This window comes from Amphimedon queenslandica, unplaced genomic scaffold, assembly GCF_000090795.2.
Source record: "Amphimedon queenslandica unplaced genomic scaffold, v1.1 AMPQUscaffold_13411, whole genome shotgun sequence".
Classification (NCBI taxonomy): Eukaryota; Metazoa; Porifera; class Demospongiae; order Haplosclerida; family Niphatidae; genus Amphimedon; species Amphimedon queenslandica.
The window spans coordinates 128,472-150,680 of record NW_003546353.1 but is presented as its reverse complement, the minus strand read 5'-3'; the positions used below and the strand labels follow the sequence as shown (position 1 = coordinate 150,680).

Genomic DNA, 22,209 nt, shown 5'->3' with positions numbered 1-22,209 from the left:
GGAAGGGAGGGAGGAGAGAGGGGAGGAGGGAGGGACATATTGTTAACATGATTGTAGTTATGAAACCTCATGTCTTGTACATGTACTTTCCATGTTTCAGGAATGTTGCACATAAAATGGTTAGGAGAGAATTCCATCCATTTTCACCTTACCTCTGTTCATTTTGATCCAGTCATTCTTTGACATGTGTCTCTTAACCGAAGGATTGTGAAGGTCAGTGTGTAGCATCATTATTGCAAATGATAGGACGTAAGCAGCGTCTTCTGACTTGATGATGCCTCCATCTTTGTTACTATGGTAATACTCACCAGCAAAAACCTACAGTACACAAGGAGACGTCACATTAATTACTAATTATTATTAATTATTATTAATTATTACTAATTATTAATTATTATTATTATTATTATTATCATTATTATTATTATTATTATGTCTTTTGTTAATGGGTATCATTAGTACCTGCATCACTTTGTCTATCTTCTGAGCCTCGCCCTGAATAACAGTAAACCAAAAACATGAATAAAATAACAATAAATCTGATCATAAATTATGACAAACTCACAGGCATTCTGAATAAAAGTTGAAAGCTTCTCAAAGCTTCATCAATTGACTTTCCACTAAGATCAATCAGCTGGACCAGGCACCTGCACATTTAAAATAAAATTAATAAACATTTTGTACATGTACAACATAGTCTGGATGCTAATACATTACATGAACTGAACAATGGCAGTTTGATCCTTCTTACATGTAAAGTGTTTTCTGTAAACAAATAAATTGCTTTGTCAAAGAGACAAGAATCCTTCAAGTTACACGAGTGTATGTCAACATTGGCAAGGATTTATGAGCACAACTTTGGCTTAGAGCCTGTAACCCATTTAATGATACATTACATGTATGTAATGTACGTCATCAATATTTCAAGGAATAATACTTAGATAATAAATAATAATAATAATGTAATAGTTTCTATAACATTAAGGATATTGTATGTAAACTTAAGCACACGTAATCAGGTAATAATTCATGCACATGTACATGTAACTGATACATATAATACATGTTATACATCTACATGTACTGTATGTGGATCAATAATAATAACATTGGGACATTAATACGTATCAGAATATGAAATTAAAAATTGACTAAAACATTTATGATAACTTACTCTAGTACAAGCATGTTAAAGTCATAGCGTATTTCACCAACAAATTCCCCAATCCTTTCTTTACTGAGGCCATATTGATCCTTCATATAGTTGGCCACATCGGATGGGTCGTCTTTCAACACGCCATGATACACCAGATACTGGATACCTTTCACTGGCTTCCTATGGTCAAAGAGAAGGAGGGGCATGAATGTACATGGTCTCTCATCTTTAGCCTATGGCAACCGTAGGTCTCCTATTTTTAGTCTGGCAATGCTTTATTTCTACACATCACAATGTGTGTGTGTGTGTGTGTGATAGTCTAATTGCACACATACTGAAAAATAAACAGGCATAACTACAGAGACAGTCCCAGTCATAATGACTTATCGACCGACTATAAAGTCAAAGTGAAGTGGATACAATAGTAGGTTCATAATAAACATATTACTCTAATTGGAGTAAAGACCACACCACTACTGAATAAACTAGAGTATTAGTGATGACAAGTATTAGTTTTTATTGACACTTACCTGTTGAATATGTTTGTCCCAATGTTCTTCTTCCTTTCTAAAGCTGATTTACTCAGTTGGCGGGGAGGGCCAGGTGGAAATAACTCCCTCAAGGTAGTGCTTGATAATCCTTCGAATATGCTAGGAGGAGTTTCATCCTCACCTTCGTCAGCCTTTAAGGAACTGCTCGAAGAACTCTCTGCAATAGTGCTAGAGCTTGGGCTTGGCTTCTTGCGGAGTTCCCTACGAGATATCGAGGGACTCAGTCCGGACATGTTCTCCCTGACTTGTGTCATTTTGGTGGCACTGAGCTTGTTCTTAAGGATGCTGGTTGCCCTGTGTCTAACTGACATTGTTCTTCTCCTCTCTCTGATCCCACCAGCCTGGTCTTGCTGCATTTTACGCAACATTTTAAAATGGAGGTCAATCTTATGCTTGCGATAAGCTTTCTGGATCACACCAGCTGCTCGGTTGGCTCTGTCAAGTCCGCCATATTTCTTACCGAGGCCTTCTTGTATCAGCTGTTGTATTTTTAACTCCATGTCCGGTGAAAGCTGAAAACTATCTTCATTTTCACTCAACTTCCTTCCTCGTCTCGGGAAGGAGTTCTGTCTGTGAAGTGATGTAGATTTGGTTACTTTATCGTCTGTGGTCTTTTTTCTTCTCTGGGCAACGTGAGCAACAGTTGCTAGGCGACTCCTCATTGGCGGCATGGAGGCAGTGATTGGGTGATCCTCTTCCTCACTCCCAAACTGAGGAAAGCCTCTTGAGTCCGTTGGTGTCTGCATGAACACGAAGTTAATGGAGTCGTGAGTAGGAGATGCAGTGACACTTGAAGCAGGACTCCTGCAGTCGTCCATACTAGTGATGGATCCCTCATTGCTGGAGAGGTCTGTACTCATGTCTGAGGAATTATTGAACCTCTCACTGTCCAAGAGATGCTGTGGCACTGGAGTAATAGATACTTCTTCTTCCTCCTCTTCCTCTGAACTATCCTGATCCTCTTCTTGCTCTTCTTGTTCTGTGTTGGTTTCTTCTCTCTCTTTCTTTGACTCACGGCGTGATTGCCTTGGGACGATAGGAGGAGTGCTTGGCAGATAGACTCCTTTCCTGATTTCACTGTCACCGCGTGAACGACTTCTCCTCAGTGTAACTTTTCCTTGCTCCAAAGCTCCTTCCTCCTCCACTTGACAACCCTCTACTGTCACCAGAGGTATTGGCTCAGCGTAATCTCCACTGAATCTGAAGTCAGGCTCTCTTGGAACAGGAGGACTGTTGCTGCTGTAGGAAGAAAAGAGGTGATTATAAAGATGCAAGTGTAGAATTAACGACCCGTATAAGCTATAGTGTCAAAACTATAGGTAGTCCTCTTCCCTACCCAGGCAGTGGTACAGTTTAGACTAAAACAGGCTCTGGCTTGTCCTTCTCCTATAAACACTTTTCCTAAGGCATGGTCAGCTTGTTTGACTCATCAATAATATTCATGAGACCAGCCCACACAGGAACATAATCTTATACTTTATACTCTTGTTTACACCCACCAACTAAACAAAACAAAAAGATGAATTTTTTCTTTTTTCTCTTTATAAACAAGCATTCATCTAAGTTTCAATGTGCAAAGACATATGACGTGCGAGACAAGCAGACGAGAATTTTTGTTCCAATTAATTAGTTTGTGCGTGTGTGGAAGAGTGGAGGCTTCTCCTTGCAAACTTTACTCTCTAATCTAATTAGCACAAGAACAACCTGATCGATTGCAAAGTAAACGCATACATGTACCTTGCTATGCTACATATTTTATATAATTGCATATTATTTCAATCGATGTTAATAAGAATCTCAATTATGCTGAGGTTACTCCACTGGGAGCAGCAAGGAAGGCAAAACATTGTACCAAAGAGGAGCATTGCTACAAGGCCAGTATTCTCATATGGAATTGGTAAACATGATTATGTCTTAAAATAGTCGCATAATTTTGTGTATTAAACATACATATTGGGTATGAATTAGTCTTTGTTGTGTTGCTGTGCAGTGACAGCAGTGCATTGTGGGCCCACTAGTTCCCTAGGTGTGGCAATCAGGCTCCACTCACTGGCACTGCCAATAACTAATCCATGCAAGACTGAAAACAACAATAGGCCACAGCGGATACCTTTATACGGTTAGGATCAGTTGCTGTCTTGGGAGTTAAAGGGATTTTATGATTAAAACTGAAAGCAGCTCAAACTGATCAACTTATGTATTCAGTGGCACATAGTACATATATCACAGTATAGTATTGCAGGATTGCTTTGAGCTTTTATGAGCTTGCAAGGTTGAGTAACTTTATGCTCCATACTGTATATGTATAAATCTGTAATGCAGCTAAGATTGTTTAGATAAAGTCACCTCCAGCAAATAATAGTTGGTTTATTTTTCCCATTTTATCAAGTATGTGTTTGGCTCACCTATTTTGTAAGGAAGGGAGACTAGCCCGTCCTTTCATTGAAGAGGTTTTCCTGCTCAGCTCTGCAATCTTGTTCATCTTGTCCGCAAGACTCTCACGTAGCTCGTCCCTCTCTCTCCTCAGCTCATCATTCTGTCCTCTAAGACTCTTTACTCTGGACTGCAGCCGAGATATATCCTTCTGCTGGGTCTCTATTGTATTCTGGAGCTGCTGTAGGAGACCTAGGGCCTTCTCATAGCCTTCCCCAGGCGAGGAACTTGATGACATCTCTCCTTCTCTCGCAGATCAACTAGCTCTAGGGCGTGTCTCTCTGTTTTTATAATTGCGTTCAAATGAGTGGGTGGTTAGTGGTAGGTGTGGTCAATTAAAGTTAATTTATGGTTATTAACTATTAGCACCAGCAGCAGCTGTGCTGTCACTAATGGCATCACCTTTAGAAGAGAAGATACGAGGAAACAAGAAGAGCAACTATGCCTCGAGCTCTGAGGATGAAGGAGAGGAGAAAGTACCTGGCTATGTACCACAACCAATGATGGACGGAATGCCACAAGTCTGTGATAATAATAATTTATACTATTTTTAATTATTATGAGTGCTTATGAATCAGCAGTATAATTAAAGAAGTATTTTAAGTGATCTGTTATATAATATTGTTGTATTTCTATCAGACTGGGCCTAAAGGTGTCCTCAATGATTACCGGAGGTTCAAGTACGAGGAGAGGCTGGCCAGAGCCCAGGAGGAGAAGAAGAAGGTTGAATTGATCAATAAAATGGCTTTCACCGTCAAACCAAAGGTGAGCAGTAGTATCAGTTTCTCTTTCCTTTTATAAATAATAATAAGATAGTCTACATTATACTACTTATAATATTTCTGTCATCATTTTACGTATTGGATTATTATAATAAACTCACCAGCTGACCTTGAAGCAGCTGGTTATTTGAGCTCCACTTTATAATACAAGATCCTCTTTTTGTTCTACTTTTGGGAATTGACAAAATAATAACTCAAAGCCCCTAGCTGACAGTTTTACAGTTCTGCAGTTTCTTATGTTCATACATGTACATGTACATGTACATGTACATGACATGTTTCTTGTTACATTATAATATGGTACAGTACAGTACAGGTACATGTAGATAGGGGCCACAATACATGTACATGTACATGTATTGTGTGTTTAATGTACACATCATGTATTTATTTGTGTTTGTGTTGTCTTATGATAATTATTCTTATCTAATAGAGTCTATATTTACACATTATATCCTTTTTCCTTTACTTTATCTCTCTATTCCTCTCTCTTTCTGTCTCCTCTCTTTTCCTCTCCTGGCCCCGCCCCTTGACTCCACCCTCAGAGTGAAGAGGATGAGACAGACGGGGGTAAGTCCTCTTCCAAGGATCTATTGGATACTCTAGAGCAGCTGGAAATTGATGGAGGGGATCCGTTTATGCAACAATACAGGGCACAGAGGATTCAGCAAATGAAGGAGCAGGCTAAAACTCACGGAAAGAAAAGGTATCAATAATGAATTAGATTATTGATTTAGTAATAGTAGTTGATTAATGGACCATGGCTCAATATTAGTGATTTAGCTAATTATTTTATTTGTCATTTATACTGCACATGTGTCATGGCCACACTGCTGTGCATAGTTGACATATCTTATACATCATAATGTACACAGTCCCTTTCAATATAATGTAATCATAAACATTTCCTGGTCTTCCTACTGTACTTCCCTTCCTATTTGTGTATGTCTTTTTTGTTCTAATTCCTCTCTCTCTCTCTCTCTCCCTCTCTCTCTCTCTCTCTTTTAGGAGAATGTTTGGTAATCTTACTGAACTACGTGGTGATAAATATGCAGTTGCTATAGATTCAGCTCCTCCTGATGTCTTTGTTATCATTCATATTTATGATGAAGTGAGGGTGTTAACATTATTATTATTATTATTATTAGTAATAAATTACTGTCTAGTTCTTTATCACATGTGTCAAGTTGAACAGATGTCTTGCTGATCTTGCCAAGAAGTATCCCACAGTTAGTGTTTGTGTGTACATGGTACACTATCAGTCAATTTGTTTGTGTTAAGATAATCTAATAGCCACTGCCTTTGTGTATGAATGAGGAGAGAGTACACTCACTGTGTTATAAGTAGAAATAAAGTCTGAGGGACTATTCTAACTAATAATGAGAGTCTTAAGGACACCAGGGCTGAGTATGAGAGACCAAAAGTGACTTGAACTCTCTCTATAGATGTAGCAGTAAAGACTCAGGATTATTACTATGCCTTTGTCTATAAGTTCCATCCTGTTTGTCCTTTATTTAGTATTAAGGATGTGCCACATCTATTGTGTTTGTGTCCTGTTTATCTAGTAATTAATTACATTTCCTATTTTAGTGTACGTTTGTACAACTTTTGTAATGCGATACTGTTCATTTAGTGATTAAATGTGATGCAGTAGTGACTGTAGTGTGAGTCAGGTGACAGACATGAGAGTATAAACACAATTACATGTAATTTGAATAACTTTTGATGCTTAGTATTCTACATAAGTTTTCTCAGTAGTGTTGTCATTTTGGTTGCTTTACAATCTTTTAGGTAAAGTTTTGTCGAATCCAATCTCACCAATTGGAATTAAGCAAAGAATTTGTAAGTCACAGTGTCATCATGTATGATCAATATGTCTTCTCTTCTCCTTTAGCAAGAGAAAGGTCTTCCTGCCATATTGGTCTACAAAAGTGGTAACATGATTGGTAATCTTTTAAGAGTCACAGACACTCTTGGGGAATCTTTTAAAATGAATGACATTGAGGACTTCCTTCACGAGTGAGCACCTGTCTTCTATTTTTAAATAATTATTTTATTTTTAGTAACATTGTCTTACAATTACGCTTTGTCTATAAATGATTCTATTTTTATAACAGCTAGTACTGTTCTCTTTTGTTCTATTTTTAGTAACAATTGCCTCCCCAGTAATGATGAGGCTAGGATACTGGGAGCTTACAATCTTTCCCCGCGCCCTTCTGTCTCAGATAAACCCTCAGATACTGATGATGATGAGTTATAAGCCTCTTCAATATAACAACTGAAAAACACTCTCTGTATTATAAATAATGATTATAATACTATCTTATTAATATTGTTATTGTTATTATTATTATTATTATTATGTACGTACATGTACTTGTCTTTTTAAAGTACACTTTATGTGTCGTTATTCTAAATGTTTTATTGTAATTAAGGATTATTGTTATTACTTTTATGTGGTTTTTATAGCATAAATCAGTTCTACTATTTTTGATATTTTCTGATCTATTTTAGGTGAAATTCTCACCTATTTTGTATTTGAATTACCTTAAGCCTACTATTATTTGCGTCTACTAAATTTAGCGAAATCAGCAAAAGTCATGTTTAGCGTTACTAATTTTAGCGTTTTTAACCAAATTAACTATAAATAATAACCATTATAATGAATAATAATTATTTTGGCGTCTATTTAATTTAGCAGTTTAAAGCTCTCTCGCTAATATAGCTAAATTTAGTAGACGCTAAAAATAGTAGGCTTAAGGTAAAAACCAGGAACATACGATGCTAACAAAATTTCTAAAAATTGTACAAAAATTAATAAAAATGGCTTATTCTCCTAAGTAGCAAACAGTAATTTTTAAGTCTTTAATATCTTTGAATATTTCATCAATCATATATGCAACATCTGTATACCAGTCTAGTTCGTCTAAGCCACACCCAATTAGCGGCATATGCAGTTCCTTCACACCATTAGCTACTATGTGTTCCCTCATCACTGATAAAGAACTTTTTAATGTATCGTTAGTCGGTCTGTGGAAATACTTCTTTTTTGTTACCTGAAAAATAATATTAATAATAAATAATAATTCAAATAATTATTTTACCAGGTAATATATGTAGCGTTTGTTATCTTCTAACACAGCCACACCTCCAGTTTTAACACCTGTGAAAATAATAATAATAATAAATAATAATAATAATAAATGATAATAATAATAACACACCTTGTTCCAAAAGTTGATCCACTCTTTTAAACTTTTTTTTAAAAGCTACAGCGATTCCTTTTCCCATGTGCATGTCTTCACTGACACAGTGAGCTAAACTTGAACTGGCAGGAGAATCAAACAGGTCAAGCTCTTCTAGTCTAAATGATGTCACTCCAGGTGGTAGTGTAGGTTTTGGCCTCAGTTTTGGCTCATGTCTACGAGGACCTTTCCCTCCTCCTCCTCTTCTGTGACCTTCACCATATTTACCTTGTCTGTGTCTTTCATATTGTCCATATTCCCTATGTCTATCACCTCCATCATATCTTGATCTTTCATCATATCTTTGCCTTCCATCGTATCTTTGTCTTCCATCATATCTTTGTCTTCCATCGTATCTTGGTCTTTCATCGTACCTTAATCTTTCATCATGTCTATATCCTTCATGATGATCCCCGTGTCTTCCATAGTGATCTCTTTCATCTTCATCTTTTCTGTGTCTACTATGATCTCCATCATAATACCCTCCATGGTCATCATATCTTCTGTCTAAGTGTTTGTCTCTTCCCCTCGGCCATTCTTTCTTCTCTGGATATTTTGGTTCCTGTAGGTCTTCTTCCTTTGATGGTATAAAGCCTTGAGGCCCTTCTGCTCCACCTGGTTTAGCCTCTCTTTCTTCATTTACCACATCCTTAGGACGTTCAGCATTCATTCTTTCCCTTAGTCTTTTCTCCCGCCTTCTACTCTTACTGTTACCCTCTTTTTTTCTTTCCTCTTGGCTTCTTCTATCCAACTTCAATTTACAAGTTGCTTGCTCTCCTTTCTCTTTACATTCGCCTTCTCCTTCATTAGTTGCTTCTCCTCCTCCGCCATCACTTTCTTTAACTGGATCACCCATAGACTCAGCCATTACAAAGGTGTGGCTATACTAGTGGAATTGCTGATTTGCTCTTTACTGCTAAACTATGAATATTAGTAAAAGATGAGCTGAACTGATGAATAAAATTAAGACAGTATGGTTGCTGATGATTGATGAATGCTGTGCTAAAAATAATGTCATGAATTATAATGTACATGTATAATGGTAGGGAAGCTCCTTCTACTGCAGGAGAAGAAGCAATAGCAATATTCTGTGGCTGTTAGTCTTCTTGCCCCATCAGAGCTGCTTGTGATCTTTCTTTCCTCAGTCGGTCTTCAATCTGTCCATAGTTCTCAGTCTCCAGCTGCTCTTCGTCTAAATCAACCTCCAGGAATAGGTCCCTGATATCCTAAAGAGAAGGAACTATAGTAGCTACTTGCTAGCAGTCACTATCAAACCTTCAGTAGTGCTTCAATGGCGTCCTGTTGAGCAGGATTGAGTGAGAATATTGGCCTATACCTCACCCACTGGTTTAATAACCTCATCTGTGACTCATACCAGTTCTAATAAACATAATAACAGTTTATCCCTCTCTCTCTCTCTCTCTCTCTCTCTCCTTACTAGTACAAAATTGTTAAAAGCAGCTAAAACGAGTGTAGATGACAAGTGTTGCAAGTTAGTTTTAACATAAGAGCAGTATCCTTCAGTTGGTATCTGACCAGGTACCTAGTAACGTATCAATGATCAGTCATGTGATTATCATGTGATTACAATCTTCCTCAATGAAGAGAACAGACTAGCTGTTGGATCCTGTTTCGACATCAGTTCCAGTAGCTCATTGAAAGGCTCACACAACTAGAGGATAATGTGACATCAAATGACATCATGTGACATCACAACATGATCACATGACACAGTACGTACCTTTTGAATTACTGAGCTAAGCATTTTATCAACAGAATTCTCTAATGAAGTAGTCATGTTAACAGCTATACTTAGTTGCTAAGGAGAGAGGGTCAGGTTCATAACTAAATTGATACAAACTAACTTCTTGAGGAACTTGTCCACTAGAACTCTGAGAAAAACCACAAAAAGAAGCAGCCTATAACAACAAACAAACAAACAAACATAATAAATAAATAAATAAATAAATATCATATACCTGTGCTCCAAGGAACATAATAGTATTGACCATTGTGATGACTGGTTTTGGTAAAATGGAGCCATTCTTCATGAGAAGTCCTTTCAGCTGAAGGTCACACTGTTCTAGTGTACTAAAAGAATAAATTAAACATACCCTAGCTCCGGCCCTTTCTTTTTCTCACAATTTAACAACAATTTCAAATTTATCAGCACAAATAGTCTGGACTTTGGTCACTAGTGAAGTAGCAAATGGATCCTGTGGCCAGTTCAACTGCTCAACAAACGTTTTGATGGACTCCAGTGCTTCAAGACAGCCTTGCATGCTATAGCAGCATTCACTAGAGAAAGATATTGAAATAAAATATAATTATAAAATGGAGAATTATCTCTTTCATTTTTGGTAAAATTTGGCTAAAGTCCCTGCACATATACAAGTAGTACAAGGGCTTTGGCTCAATTTTTTAACAACTTTAAAAATTTGCAACAAATCTAAATATAACCAGGTTTAGTTTAGGCTACACTACAGGGTCTCACTTGACTGGTAGCCATGTTTCGTGCTGTAGGAACTGCTCAAGATCATTCCTGATATTCTCATTCAGTCCAGTGAGATATGAATCAACCAATGGCTCAAACTGCTGGAGTAGTGTCTGATGAAACTTACTTAACTTTAATGAAGCTATATAAAATAAAATAAAATAAAATAAATAAATAATATCAGTATTTTAATGAATGCACTAGTCCTTACGCTGTGAACAGAAATATTCATTCAAAGAATAAAACATTTTTAATAGCGAGACAAGAGAGACATCAGCCTCCTTCAGACACTCTTGAAGATCAACAACAAAGAATGACCAAAAGGCATCAATGTGAGCTACTAGTGCCAAAGGATACAGTGTGAAATCCTAATAATAATAATAATAATAATAATAATAATAAATAATAATAATAATAATAATAATAATAAATAATAATAATAATAATGATAACATACTGGTATCATGTACTTACGTCAGCATAAAACTCATGAAGTTCGTACATGAAATCCACACACATCTGAGCCAATGTATAGAGCTGATCAACATTCAAATGATCACTGTACTCATCTGTAAAATAATAATAATAATAATAATAATGATAATAATAATAATAATAATAATAATAATAATAATAATAATAATAATAATAATAATAATAATAATAATAAGAATAATAATAATAATAATAATGATAATATGATGTATACGGGAGTGTTTTATGTACCTAGTTCCAGTTCTTCATATTGCCAAAGTTTAGCGAATATCTTTTTATAATTATTGAGAGCTGCTCTCTCCAAAATAGCAATGAGTAGTTTGAGGGGCGTGTCCTCACTGTATAACGGCATATTGTGCTTAGACTCCTGGGAATGATTGATTTCAGCAACCTATTAATAATAATAATAATAATAATAATAATACTAATAATAATAATAATAATAATGAGCCCCTGTCCTCTTACAAGAGTAAAAAGTTTCATTGATATTTTAAGATCATCTTTAGGACAAGAAAATGGAAAGTGTTCTCTGAAGTTCTCAAGTTTTTCTGCCAGGAGTAGCTCAATCTGTCCACTCAGTTGTGACCACTGCTTCCTCTCCTCTGGGGTAACCACCTCGCTGTGTTCCTGTGGCCTATTGTTTATTCAATTGTTTGTTATTATTATTGTTGTTGTTGTTGTTGTTTATTGTTTACTTTTGTCCCATGACGTGCATCTGACAGAAACCAAACGAGTGGAGCATCATGACTGGCCATATTCTTTGACCTTTGAGTTCACATTGCAGCCACTCCCAAAGGCAGGTCAAGTGTCTGTGGCTGAGTCTAATGCAGTACCTAGCACAGTACTCATCAATAACGTACATCTGACCAGGAGAGAAGAAACCCTGCATAATATAGAAATAATAATATTGACTATACTGCTGGGGGGGAGGGAATTTCGGCAAATATGATGTTTTAAAGGTGCGATTTGTTGAAAAACCCGCCATTTTGAACTATTAATTAATAGACACATGTATATGTACTTACTCGACTGAAATCAATTTCCTTGAGACGATAGTTAAGAATTGATTTAAATAATTTTGTAAACATTTTTGGATGGTCCAACTCTGCAACGTCCATATTGACAACATCAGCAATACCCATAGCCTTGATATCCCCTCCTGCTAATGGAGACTTGGGAATACTACCAGCAGCTGGATTACCTAATAAGGAAGAGAAGGGACATTATAAAACCTACGTACATCTCAGTATAACTCAGTATAACTCAGTATAACAGCTGGCCATATTCCTTACCAGGTTTGTCTTTTGGTTTGTCCGTTTGACCAGTAGCCCTCGTCAACCATTGGACCCACTGGTCTCTCTCACTCGAGGTCATGCACCCAAACTTGATGACTCCTTTCTCAGACGAAAGAGTGAAATGATACTTGGCTAAATCTTCTCCGTTTGGCTCTGAAAAGAATGGAAACTATCAGTACATGTACATGTAATAAAAGAGACTGTATATATTATAAGACTGGGGCTACATAAATATAATCCTAAAGTATAGGAGGGCCCTCTAATAGAGGTGCTGTGTGCAATTTAAAGACATTTAATTACTTAAGAGATTACATGTAACTGTGTCAGTACCTTCCGCCAGATACTGTACAGTGTATCCTTCAAGGACGATGAACTCCCTGGGGTGAGTGTCCTTTGGTTGGTAGTGACAAAAAGCAAAACTAAACTGGGACATTTGAAGAAGAGCAAGGAACCGTGACCGCCATTGCTTAAAGGCAAAGTCCCCAGCACAATAGAGGTACCTGTTAGTGTATAAAGGGAGGAGCTTCATGTGTATTAGTACTGACCCACACTTCCTCATGTTCCCAGGCCGCTCTAGAAACGTTGATACCCTGAGGTGAGTGAGGACTGTACCGTCATTCCTTTGAAGCTCAACATCATCAGTAGTCTCCACTGCAGTAGGCATCACAGTGTGGAGTTTCTGAATAACAACAACAACAACAACAACAACAACAACAACAACAACAACAACAACAACAACAATAAAAATAATAATGTACATGGTTCTTACCTTTGCTAAAGACTTTTCGCTACTGAGCAATCCCTGGGTTTCTAATTTTAAGATAAAACTGATCTGAGGTAGGGGAGTATTAGTCCAGAACTCTCCACCTTCATCAAACCTAATTAATAATAATTATTTAATAATAATTAATAATAATTAAATAGCTATATAGCCCATGTACGTGTGGTCTCTTACAGCGCAATGTGTTTTGTGTTGAGTGGAACTGATTTAGTAGCCAACGGATTGTTCCCTTCCAACTGTTGGGGAAAGATATTCCATTAATTAATTTGTTTATTTATTTACTTCAAAAACAATAAAAATATTTTTCCCTTCTGCAACTCCAATTATCTGACTGGCATCTCGAACTGTTACCTAAATTGAAAATAACAAAATGATAATGATTATTATTATTATAACAAGTACAAACGACAACAGTGTACCTTCACTTTGTGATGGAATACAAAGTCTTTATTTGTGTAAGTTTGAGCAGTAGAATCAGCAGTAACTTTCCTATTAACAAAAAAACAAACAAACAAACAAACATAATAATAATAATAATAATAATAATAATAATAATAATAATAATAATAATAATAATAATAAATAATCAATGAACATATTCTCACTTCTTTTTCTCCCTCATTCCATATTCTGATGATGTCATTGAGCGAGACTCAAGGTTCTCAGTGAGTTCTCGTAACCTTCTGTCCATTTCATCAAAGTAAGCACCCAACACTTGTTCCGACTGGTTCTTCCAATAAAAGCTGCATACACCCTGCGAGGTACCAGGAAATGTAGTAAGATGTCTCTCCTTTTCATTTTTGATGAAATTTGACCAAAGTACAGGAACTGTAGTACAGGGACTTTGACCAAATTTTGCCAAAATTAAAAGAAGAAAATTCTCCATTTTTAATTACATTTTCTGATGCATATACATGTACTTATGCTGTGTAGAAAGTTTGAGTTGATTCTGATCAAAATTGGATTTTTTACGAATTTTAAAAGTTGCTCCAAAATTGAGTCAAAGTCTCATAATGGGATTGTTCAGAATTGTCCGCATTATTAAAATCTGTTTATGTAATAATCAAATGTCAACATCAGACAATTCCTATATCAATAATAATTAGATTGTTTGTTTACTTTTTTGAGCAATTCTTTTCTTTTATGAATCTCTCGCCTAACCACGTCCTCTTGCTCTTCCAAATTATTTAACTATTGGAAAAGAAAAGAAAAGAATCAATGAGAGAGAGAGAGAGAGAATTTCTCACATGGCAGGTTCTAAATAAAGCTTGATGATCACTCTTTGAAATCCCCAGTATATTCTGAAATAACAAGTAGAGCTCTTGTTTCTCCCAACTCATTTGCTTGTTGATCTGTCTCAGCTCCCTCTCTGACATGACGCTCTGGGACCCATGCTCAATCAGTTTCACAAACGTACAGACCCATATTTGAAACTTGGGATCCCCCTCTATCTTCTTGGTGATACTCCTCTCTCCTCCTCCTCCTCCTGTTGCTGTCTCAAATTTATCTCTAAACTTGCGGCAAATAGCCACACGGAATATATTCTCAAGTTCCTTGATAGAAAACCCTCCGGAGGTACAGGCTATGCGGACGTCATCCCGTGAGAGAATGTTTGTAAAGTACCACTCGACTGTTTGCAAGAAGTCAGCATTGACAATGGTCTTCATCTCGTTCCCGTTAAGAATCAAATGTTGCTGGAGGGTTTTATCAGTGTTGATGGCTGACTGAAGGACATCGCATATCTTTAAGTAACTCTCGTTACTAAGGCGTGGCTTAGGGGGAGCGGTCTCTATCTGGAACTTAGAGTTAAATGGATACGCTATACACCTGGCAACCAGTAGGTAGAGCTGTTTGTTCAGTAGTGGTGTGCTCTCATATGCCTGGTCATCATCTGATGAAAATGAATCCACTGATTCCCAACGCTGCGACCGCCACTGAGCTATTGCCTCACTAGCACGTCTGTTCTTACCTTTAGCCTATTAATAAACAACAGGATAAACAACAACAACAGAATAAACAACAACAACAAATTGTAGACTATTATAAACAAACAATACACACTAGGAATGGGTAACTGTCATCAATTAAGATGACAGTAATTTATCATAATTACATTAATAATAATTACTGTAAACAACTTCATAAAAGAAATTATAAATAAATCAATAAAATTCTCTAACCTCAGCAGGTAAGTTAAGATGCTCTCCATCTTCTTCTTCTTCAGACTCAGGCTCGCTCAGCTCCAGTGGCTTAAACTTGACGAAATGAGTTGGACTGCTGGAACCCTTTAGGCCCCCGCCTCTAGTGACAGCGGGAGAGACTGAGAGACGCCCCTCTAGCTCAGAATCACTGCTATCATCATCAACGATCATCACTGAATAGAAAGAGAACCAGACAAAGAGAACTGCGAGGAACTTGGTACGGAACTCTCGGCGGAAAGAATTTTAACCCTTTAATAACTAGTAATAATAACTATTAATAACTAGAGATATCTAGCTATTGCTAGTTATTAATGAAAACATGGCTACTGTTAGGAAGGATATGGAAAATTGGTGAGTGACTCACTAACAGATTGTCAGTTATAGTTCCTCTCCTTAGACAATGAGTGGGGGACTGTGTCCTAGTAAAAGCACCGTGTATGTCAGTAATCTTCCGTATTGTCTCACCAATAATGACCTACACAAAGTGAAAAGGCGATCATTATTTATGTTTTATAAAATTTTGTTGATAGATATTTGAAAAATTTGGAAAAATTGGAAAGTGAGTATTAATAAAATTAAAGTATGAAAGTACGAATAACAAATCTAAAAATGTTCTTATTTTATTTTATTTTTAAATTTTTCAAACCCTTTTAAAGGGTTACCGTAGTCAAAGATAAGGAGAAGAGAGAGAGTAGAGGTGTGGCTTTTATTCTGTTCATTGACAAGATGGCCGCCGCAAGGGCAGTACAGATAATGAATGACAGGGAAATGTTTGGAAGAACTTTAAAGTGTAGCATTGCTAAAGACAATGGACGAGCACCTGAATTTATAAAAAGGAAAATTTATAAAGATAAATCATTCTGCTATGAGTGTCGAGTGAGTTATTGCCATTATATCATGTACTGTCATTTTGATCAAGTTAAATTTTGGTGAAATGAGGTCTGTTTACCAAAATTTTAGTCTCAAATTGAACCTGTTTTGTAGAGGCCCTGCAATGTATGGTCAAAATTTTGCTCTTTAAACAGTCAATTTTAACATTATCCATAGAGTATTGTAGAGTGGTCAGCGGTTGATGTTTCACTTTAGGAAGGAGGCCATTTAAGTTACCAGTGTCCTAAGAATGCGTTAGGTGATCGGGAACAACCTCAAACTAAAAAGAGAAAAAGAAAACAATCTGAACGTGACAAGAGGTAAAATATATCAGATTATTATTATTCATTTATTTATTATTATTAGTGCTACAGAAGAGGTTGTTGATGAATATGATGATGATGATATATCTCTGGGTGAAGCTATAAGAATCTCTCAAGAAGAACGAGAGATTGAACCACGCCCACAGACTGATGATAAACCACGCCCACTTTTAAGTGACCCATTAACAATAGAACAGCAGCCAGTGATGACGAGTGACCTGATACATCAATATGGCCGCCAGCGAAAAACCCTTAAGAAAGATTCTTATTTCTCTGATGAAGATGCTAGCGACTAATCCTTTCACCCCCCCCCTCTCTCTCTCATTCTTTGTATCTTCTCTTCATTTGCAAATTATTTAATGTTTTACATAATAAAAATATAACCACATGACACCACAACACATCAAATATTGTTCCATAGAGAGACTACACTACTCAACACTGCTGATGAATAAATACAGTAAATCTTAAAAGCAAATAATTAATGATGTAAAAATTAAACTTGATTTCTTGATTAAAATTGATCACTGATTCCATGATTCATGTCGTATCATGTTGATAGATACTGTGATTCCAACTCGTGAAATTTCTTGAGCATTTCTCTGAACCAGAGGTCCATACCAATCTCATTAACACAAGCATAATCTGCTAACTCGGCCTGTGAACACAAAAATATAAGGACATCAATTTGGGATGATTTCGGAGCCATTTTTTGGAAAAAAAACCATGAGCTATAGCCTTGGGTATTTTTCAGATTTTTGGCATTTTCTTAAAATGGCCGTAACTTGAAAAATTGAAGTTGGAATCAGCTCATTTTCTACACAGCATAAGGACATCAATATGCATCAGAAAATGTAATAAAAATTTGGGGTGATTTCGGAGCCATTTTTTGGAAAAAACCATGGGCTATAGCCTTGGGTATTTTTCAAATTTTTGGCATTTAAAAAAAATGGCCATAACTCAAAAAATTAAAGTCGGAATCAGCTCAAACTTTCTACACAGCATAAGTACATTAATATGTATCAGAAAATGTAATAAAAATTTGGAGTGATTTCGGAGCCATTTTTTGGAAAAAACCATGGGCTATAGCCTAGCTTGGGTATTTTTCAGAATTTTGACATTTTCTTAAAATGGCCGTAACTTAAAAAATTGAAGTCGGAATCAGCTCAAACTTTCTACACAGCATAAGTACATCAATATGTATTTAAAAATGTAATAAAAATTTGGGATGATTTCGGAGCCATTTTTTGAAAAAAACCATGGGCTATAGCCTTGGGTATTTTTCAAATTTTTGGCATTTAAAAAAAATGGCCATAACTCGAAAAATTAAAGTCGGAATCAGCTCAAACTTTCTACACAGCATAAGTACATTAATATGTATCAGAAAATGTAATAAAAATTTGGGATGATTTCGGAGCCATTTTTTGGAAAAAACCATGGGCTATAGCCTAGCTTGGGTATTTTTCAGAATTTTGACATTTTCTTAAAATGGCCGTAACTTAAAAAATTGAAGTCGGAATCAGCTCAAACTTTCTACACAGCATAAGTACATCAATATGTATTTAAAAATGTAATAAAAATTTGGGATGATTTCGGAGCCATTTTTTGAAAAAAACCATGGGCTATAGCCTTGGGTATTTTTCAAATTTTTGGCATTTAAAAAAAATGGCCATAACTCGAAAAATTAAAGTCGGAATCAGCTCAAACTTTCTACACAGCATAAGTACATTAATATGTATCAGAAAATGTAATAAAAATTTGGGATGATTTCGGAGCCATTTTTTGGAAAAAACCATGGGCTATAGCCTAGCTTGGGTATTTTTCAGAATTTTGACATTTTCTTAAAATGGCCGTAACTTAAAAAATTGAAGTCGGAATCAGCTCAAACTTTCTACACAGCATAAGGACATTAATATGTATCAGAAAATGTAATAAAAATTTGGGGTGATTTTGGAGCCATTTTTTGGAAAAAACCATGGGCTATAGCCTAGCTTGGGTATTTTCAGAATTTTAACGTTTTCTTAAAATGGCCGTAACTTAAAAAATTGAAGTCGGAATCAGCTCAAACTTTCTACACAGCATAAGTACATCAATATGTATTTAAAAATGTAATAAAAATTTGGGATGATTTCGGAGCCATTTTTTGGAAAAAACCATGGGCTATAGCCTTGGGTATTTTTCAAATTTTTGGCATTTAAAAAAAATGGCCATAACTCGAAAAATTAAAGTCGGAATCAGCTCAAACTTTCTACACAGCATAAGTACATTAATATGTATCAGAAAATGTAATAAAAATTTGGAGTGATTTCGGAGCCATTTTTTGGAAAAAACCATGGGCTATAGCCTTGGGTATTTTTCAGAATTTTAACGTTTTCTTAAAATGGCCGTAACTTAAAAAATTGAAGTCGGAATCAGCTCAAACTTTCTACATTGCATAAGTACATCAATATGTATTAGAAAATGTAATAAAAATTTGGGATGATTTCGGAGCCATTTTTTGGAAAAAACCATGGGCTATAGCCTTGGATATTTTTCAGAATTTTGATGTTTTCTTAAAATGGCCGTAACTTTAAAAATTGAAGTCGGAATCAGCTCAAACTTTCTACACAGCATAAGGACATCAATATGTATTAGAAAATGTAATAAAAATTTGGGATGATTTCGGAGCCATTTTTTGGAAAAAACCATGGGCTATAGCCTTGGGTATTTTTCAGATTTTTGGCATTTTTAAAAAATGGCCATAACTCGAAAAATTAAAGTCGGAATCAGCTCAAACTTTCTACACAGCATAAGTACATTCATATGTATCAGAAAATGTAATAAAAATTTGGGGTGATTTTGGAGCCATTTTTTGGAAAAAACCATGGACTATAGCCTTGGGTATTTTCAGAATTTTAACGTTTTCTTAAAATGGCCGTAACTTAAAAAATTGAAGTCGGAATCAGCTCAAACTTTCTACACTGCATAAGTACATCATTATGCATTAGAAAATGTAATAAAAATTTGGGGTGATTTTGGAGCCATTTTTTGGAAAAGACTATAGCAGTCATAAACAAACAATTCATTAGAGGACTACCTCCTCAGGGTTTGGCAGCATGTTGATAACCCTCTTCCAAGTTGGTAGCAACTAAAAATAGAACAAAATAATAATAATAATAATAATAATAATAATAATAATAATAATAATAATAATAATAATGATGATGATGATGATGATGATGAGTCTTTTTGACTACAATCTTACAAGTGAGAATGATGATATGCCACTGGTGGCCTTTTTGAGTGGGATTAGTGTTTGATTACAGAAAACTCCAACAATATCTGGTTTACACATTAACTGAAGGAGAGAGAGAGGGTAAGGTAGACGCACATGATTAAAAGGAGGATCTACATCTATACAGGATTACCATTCCTTGTTTAGTGGGTAGGTCCAGTATAATATCAACAATCATCCTCCAGGAATTGACTATCTCTGGAACAGCGTCATTAATGTGTAACTCCATATAGACGGTCCATATCTGTAGATACATGATAGTCACATGATGATCACATGATAGTCACATGATGATCACATGACACTAACTTACAGTACAGAAGCACAGTATGCAGTTGAAACCATAATACTGATTTCTCTATAAAATAAATAAATAAATAACTAATTGACTAAAGTCCCTGGTCCTTACATCAGTGAGTCCCTGGAGAGCCCTGATGACAAGATGGAGGATGTTGGATACGACTTTATTAATGGGAGAAGCTAATCGGAGGAGTATCTCACACTCGGTCGACAGGACTCTCTCCATCTTATGAATCCCTCCTCTAATGACAGCTGAATGAACTGAATTGTGGCAAAGGCTACCCAAGAATAACCAGCCTAGCAGCTACAGGAAAATAAAATAACATTAAAATAATAAAATCGAACCATTAGAGGGTTGATATTATCTCCAGGGTGCATATCCACTGAATGATGATCAGCTGATCTAATGTTCCGAATCTTTTGACTATAACAGAAAAAGAGGAGCATCATCACTGAATATAACATGGCCCCATTAACCTCTTCTCAACCCAAGAGAGACTGTACTGTCCTTCAACAATTCTCCTTATAATATCAATGGGGTAGTTGGAACGGTTCACTCTGAGCACCACAAGCTGGGAGACACTCAACTTGACTTGACAGGAAATCTAAACAACAACAACAACAACAATAATAATAATAATAATAATAATAATAATAATAAATTCCTACTTCTTGAGGTGCTTGCGATAGCTCAGATGCTAGGTAATTGACAGCATATCTCAAAGCGTTGTTAAAAGCCACTTCAATTCCTTCACAGCTGTTAACTAAACTGCTCAATTGAATGTCCTGTATCTCTTGATCAAGCTATCAGGAGGATCACATGAACATCACATGATCACACTATACATACCAGCTGCTGTGTGTAGACTCTCTTCTCCCATAGAGTCTCAATGTACCCAAAATAGACGTATTCATTTAAGAGTATCACGAATGACTGACACAAGTTGATGAGATTATCAGGAAGTACCGAGGAATTGTGAGAAAGACCTTCACTGAACTCTTCGATAAGGGACTTTAAAAGCAAGAACTTTTTAGCAACTTCTCTCCTCTAAAATAAATAAATAAATAAATAAATAAATATAAATAGAAAGACTGTGCCTTAGCTGAAGGATAATGGAAGAATGCTTTGTGCCACGCCCCAACAAGCGAGACTATGCCCCCAGCTGGTATATAGACATTGTGAAGTCCCTCCATTATGATATCAGGAAATTCTGTCAAAATGGCCCCCAGAGTGATGGAACTGGCAGCATTATACTAGAGAAAAGAAACTGTCATTATTATAAAAGGTGCTGTGTGAATACGGACAGTGAAATTGTTCGAATCACAGAACTTCAATAGCTTTATGATAACACGTAACACGGCATTGAAGGATCCATGTAAAACCTGAAATAAAGATATATAAAAGTGTTTATTTATAGTAACAAAGAGTATATTTATAGCACAATAATACACACTGTACAGTGTCTATTTATAGTAACGTACAATGGGGTGTTCTTTCAACTGTTTGAGGAAGCAGTCAAGGTTTGTCAAGTTCCAAAATAGAGAGGAGAAACTTTCCGGAATCAGTTCCAAATATTTTGCTAAATTAACCAAAGACTGTATGGTGATCTCCTGAGTGAAGTGAGTAGCAACGGTGACATCCTACGGCAATAAGACCATATGAGGTAAGACATAGTTGGATGAGACTCACCTCAAGGAGATATGTGACAGGAGAAGCAACTGACAATAATCCTGAGGAATCCACCTCCTCTTCCTCCTCTCTACCTCCAGCTCCACCCACTGCCCCGCCCCCTAGCGGCTGAGATACACTGAGGCTCGTGTAGACACCTGTCAGTACGGAGTCATCTACAAATTAAAATGAATTAAATATCTTTATATTTTATTGTTTACTGTTAAAATTTTGGCGAAAGAGGTATAAGAAAATGTTTCTTTCAGCAAATTGAGTGAGTATCGTTAGCAAGAACCTCCCTGGCATAGAGCGGCCAGAACCAGGTGGAGGATCAGGACTA

The 22,209-nt window shown here is 36.1% G+C and overlaps 6 protein-coding genes across 7 annotated transcripts in view; 2 read left to right on the top strand and 4 right to left on the bottom strand.

Annotated features, from left to right (window-relative positions):
* Nucleotides 1–105: 105 nt before the first annotated feature.
* On the bottom strand, nucleotides 106–4,423 carry LOC105312754 (uncharacterized). Its single transcript, XM_011405640.2, has 6 exons — nucleotides 4,113–4,423; nucleotides 1,687–2,946; nucleotides 1,175–1,336; nucleotides 566–647; nucleotides 463–495; nucleotides 106–318 (listed from the first exon to the last, which is right to left on the bottom strand). Exons 1-6 carry the CDS (start codon nucleotides 4,376–4,378, stop codon nucleotides 121–123), a joined length of 2,001 nt encoding a protein of 666 aa, XP_011403942.1. The 5' UTR covers nucleotides 4,379–4,423; the 3' UTR covers nucleotides 106–120.
* An 83-nt stretch (nucleotides 4,424–4,506) lies between these two features.
* LOC100640541 (phosducin-like protein) lies at nucleotides 4,507–7,465 on the top strand. The gene is made up of 8 exons (XM_019996407.1): nucleotides 4,507–4,661; nucleotides 4,780–4,905; nucleotides 5,468–5,628; nucleotides 5,931–6,033; nucleotides 6,089–6,151; nucleotides 6,714–6,764; nucleotides 6,817–6,941; nucleotides 7,071–7,465. Exons 1-8 carry the CDS (start codon nucleotides 4,533–4,535, stop codon nucleotides 7,180–7,182), a joined length of 870 nt encoding a protein of 289 aa, XP_019851966.1. The 5' UTR covers nucleotides 4,507–4,532; the 3' UTR covers nucleotides 7,183–7,465.
* Nucleotides 7,466–7,678: 213 nt separating this feature from the next.
* Nucleotides 7,679–9,053, bottom strand: LOC100640414 (mRNA cap guanine-N7 methyltransferase-like). 2 transcript variants are annotated; one of them, XM_019996406.1, is made up of 4 exons: nucleotides 8,524–9,053; nucleotides 8,147–8,451; nucleotides 8,027–8,085; nucleotides 7,679–7,978 (listed from the first exon to the last, which is right to left on the bottom strand). In XM_019996406.1, exons 1-4 carry the CDS (start codon nucleotides 9,033–9,035, stop codon nucleotides 7,751–7,753), a joined length of 1,104 nt encoding a protein of 367 aa, XP_019851965.1. In that variant the 5' UTR covers nucleotides 9,036–9,053; the 3' UTR covers nucleotides 7,679–7,750. The 2 variants fall into 2 exon arrangements, with proteins under 2 accessions (XP_019851965.1, XP_003386606.1); XM_003386558.3 differs by having other exon boundaries at nucleotides 8,147–9,053.
* A 48-nt stretch (nucleotides 9,054–9,101) lies between these two features.
* On the bottom strand, nucleotides 9,102–15,633 carry LOC105312753 (calcium-dependent secretion activator-like). Its single transcript, XM_019996405.1, has 26 exons — nucleotides 15,413–15,633; nucleotides 14,480–15,208; nucleotides 14,352–14,423; nucleotides 13,838–13,986; nucleotides 13,652–13,721; nucleotides 13,515–13,583; nucleotides 13,407–13,468; nucleotides 13,221–13,329; nucleotides 12,997–13,130; nucleotides 12,782–12,951; nucleotides 12,449–12,604; nucleotides 12,182–12,357; nucleotides 11,852–12,039; nucleotides 11,622–11,790; nucleotides 11,388–11,547; nucleotides 11,136–11,230; nucleotides 10,873–11,029; nucleotides 10,662–10,803; nucleotides 10,310–10,465; nucleotides 10,147–10,258; nucleotides 10,033–10,086; nucleotides 9,909–9,986; nucleotides 9,756–9,839; nucleotides 9,606–9,710; nucleotides 9,443–9,547; nucleotides 9,102–9,393 (listed from the first exon to the last, which is right to left on the bottom strand). The coding sequence occupies exons 1-26, from the start codon at nucleotides 15,602–15,604 to the stop codon at nucleotides 9,265–9,267; spliced, it is 3,822 nt and encodes a 1,273-aa protein (XP_019851964.1). The 5' UTR covers nucleotides 15,605–15,633; the 3' UTR covers nucleotides 9,102–9,264.
* A 52-nt stretch (nucleotides 15,634–15,685) lies between these two features.
* Nucleotides 15,686–17,065, top strand: LOC100640287 (zinc finger CCHC-type and RNA-binding motif-containing protein 1-like). Its single transcript, XM_003386557.3, has 6 exons — nucleotides 15,686–15,784; nucleotides 15,831–15,917; nucleotides 15,964–15,992; nucleotides 16,090–16,309; nucleotides 16,520–16,623; nucleotides 16,670–17,065. The coding sequence occupies exons 2-6, from the start codon at nucleotides 15,834–15,836 to the stop codon at nucleotides 16,920–16,922; spliced, it is 690 nt and encodes a 229-aa protein (XP_003386605.1). The 5' UTR covers nucleotides 15,686–15,784; nucleotides 15,831–15,833; the 3' UTR covers nucleotides 16,923–17,065.
* Nucleotides 16,971–22,209, bottom strand: part of LOC100640162 (uncharacterized) — a 9,180-nt gene continuing 3,941 nt past the window's right edge. Inside the window, exons 9-23 of the mRNA XM_019996377.1 lie at nucleotides 22,091–22,206; nucleotides 21,891–22,045; nucleotides 21,683–21,841; nucleotides 21,506–21,583; nucleotides 21,299–21,454; nucleotides 21,051–21,248; nucleotides 20,870–21,004; nucleotides 20,678–20,805; nucleotides 20,546–20,624; nucleotides 20,310–20,504; nucleotides 20,214–20,258; nucleotides 20,034–20,144; nucleotides 19,871–19,963; nucleotides 19,703–19,753; nucleotides 16,971–17,284 (exon numbers count right to left, since the gene is read on the bottom strand). Coding sequence (XP_019851936.1) covers nucleotides 17,177–17,284; nucleotides 19,703–19,753; nucleotides 19,871–19,963; nucleotides 20,034–20,144; nucleotides 20,214–20,258; nucleotides 20,310–20,504; nucleotides 20,546–20,624; nucleotides 20,678–20,805; nucleotides 20,870–21,004; nucleotides 21,051–21,248; nucleotides 21,299–21,454; nucleotides 21,506–21,583; nucleotides 21,683–21,841; nucleotides 21,891–22,045; nucleotides 22,091–22,206 — 1,807 coding nt within the window. The 3' untranslated portion in view covers nucleotides 16,971–17,176. The remainder of the gene's footprint in view (nucleotides 17,285–19,702; nucleotides 19,754–19,870; nucleotides 19,964–20,033; nucleotides 20,145–20,213; nucleotides 20,259–20,309; nucleotides 20,505–20,545; nucleotides 20,625–20,677; nucleotides 20,806–20,869; nucleotides 21,005–21,050; nucleotides 21,249–21,298; nucleotides 21,455–21,505; nucleotides 21,584–21,682; nucleotides 21,842–21,890; nucleotides 22,046–22,090; nucleotides 22,207–22,209) is intronic.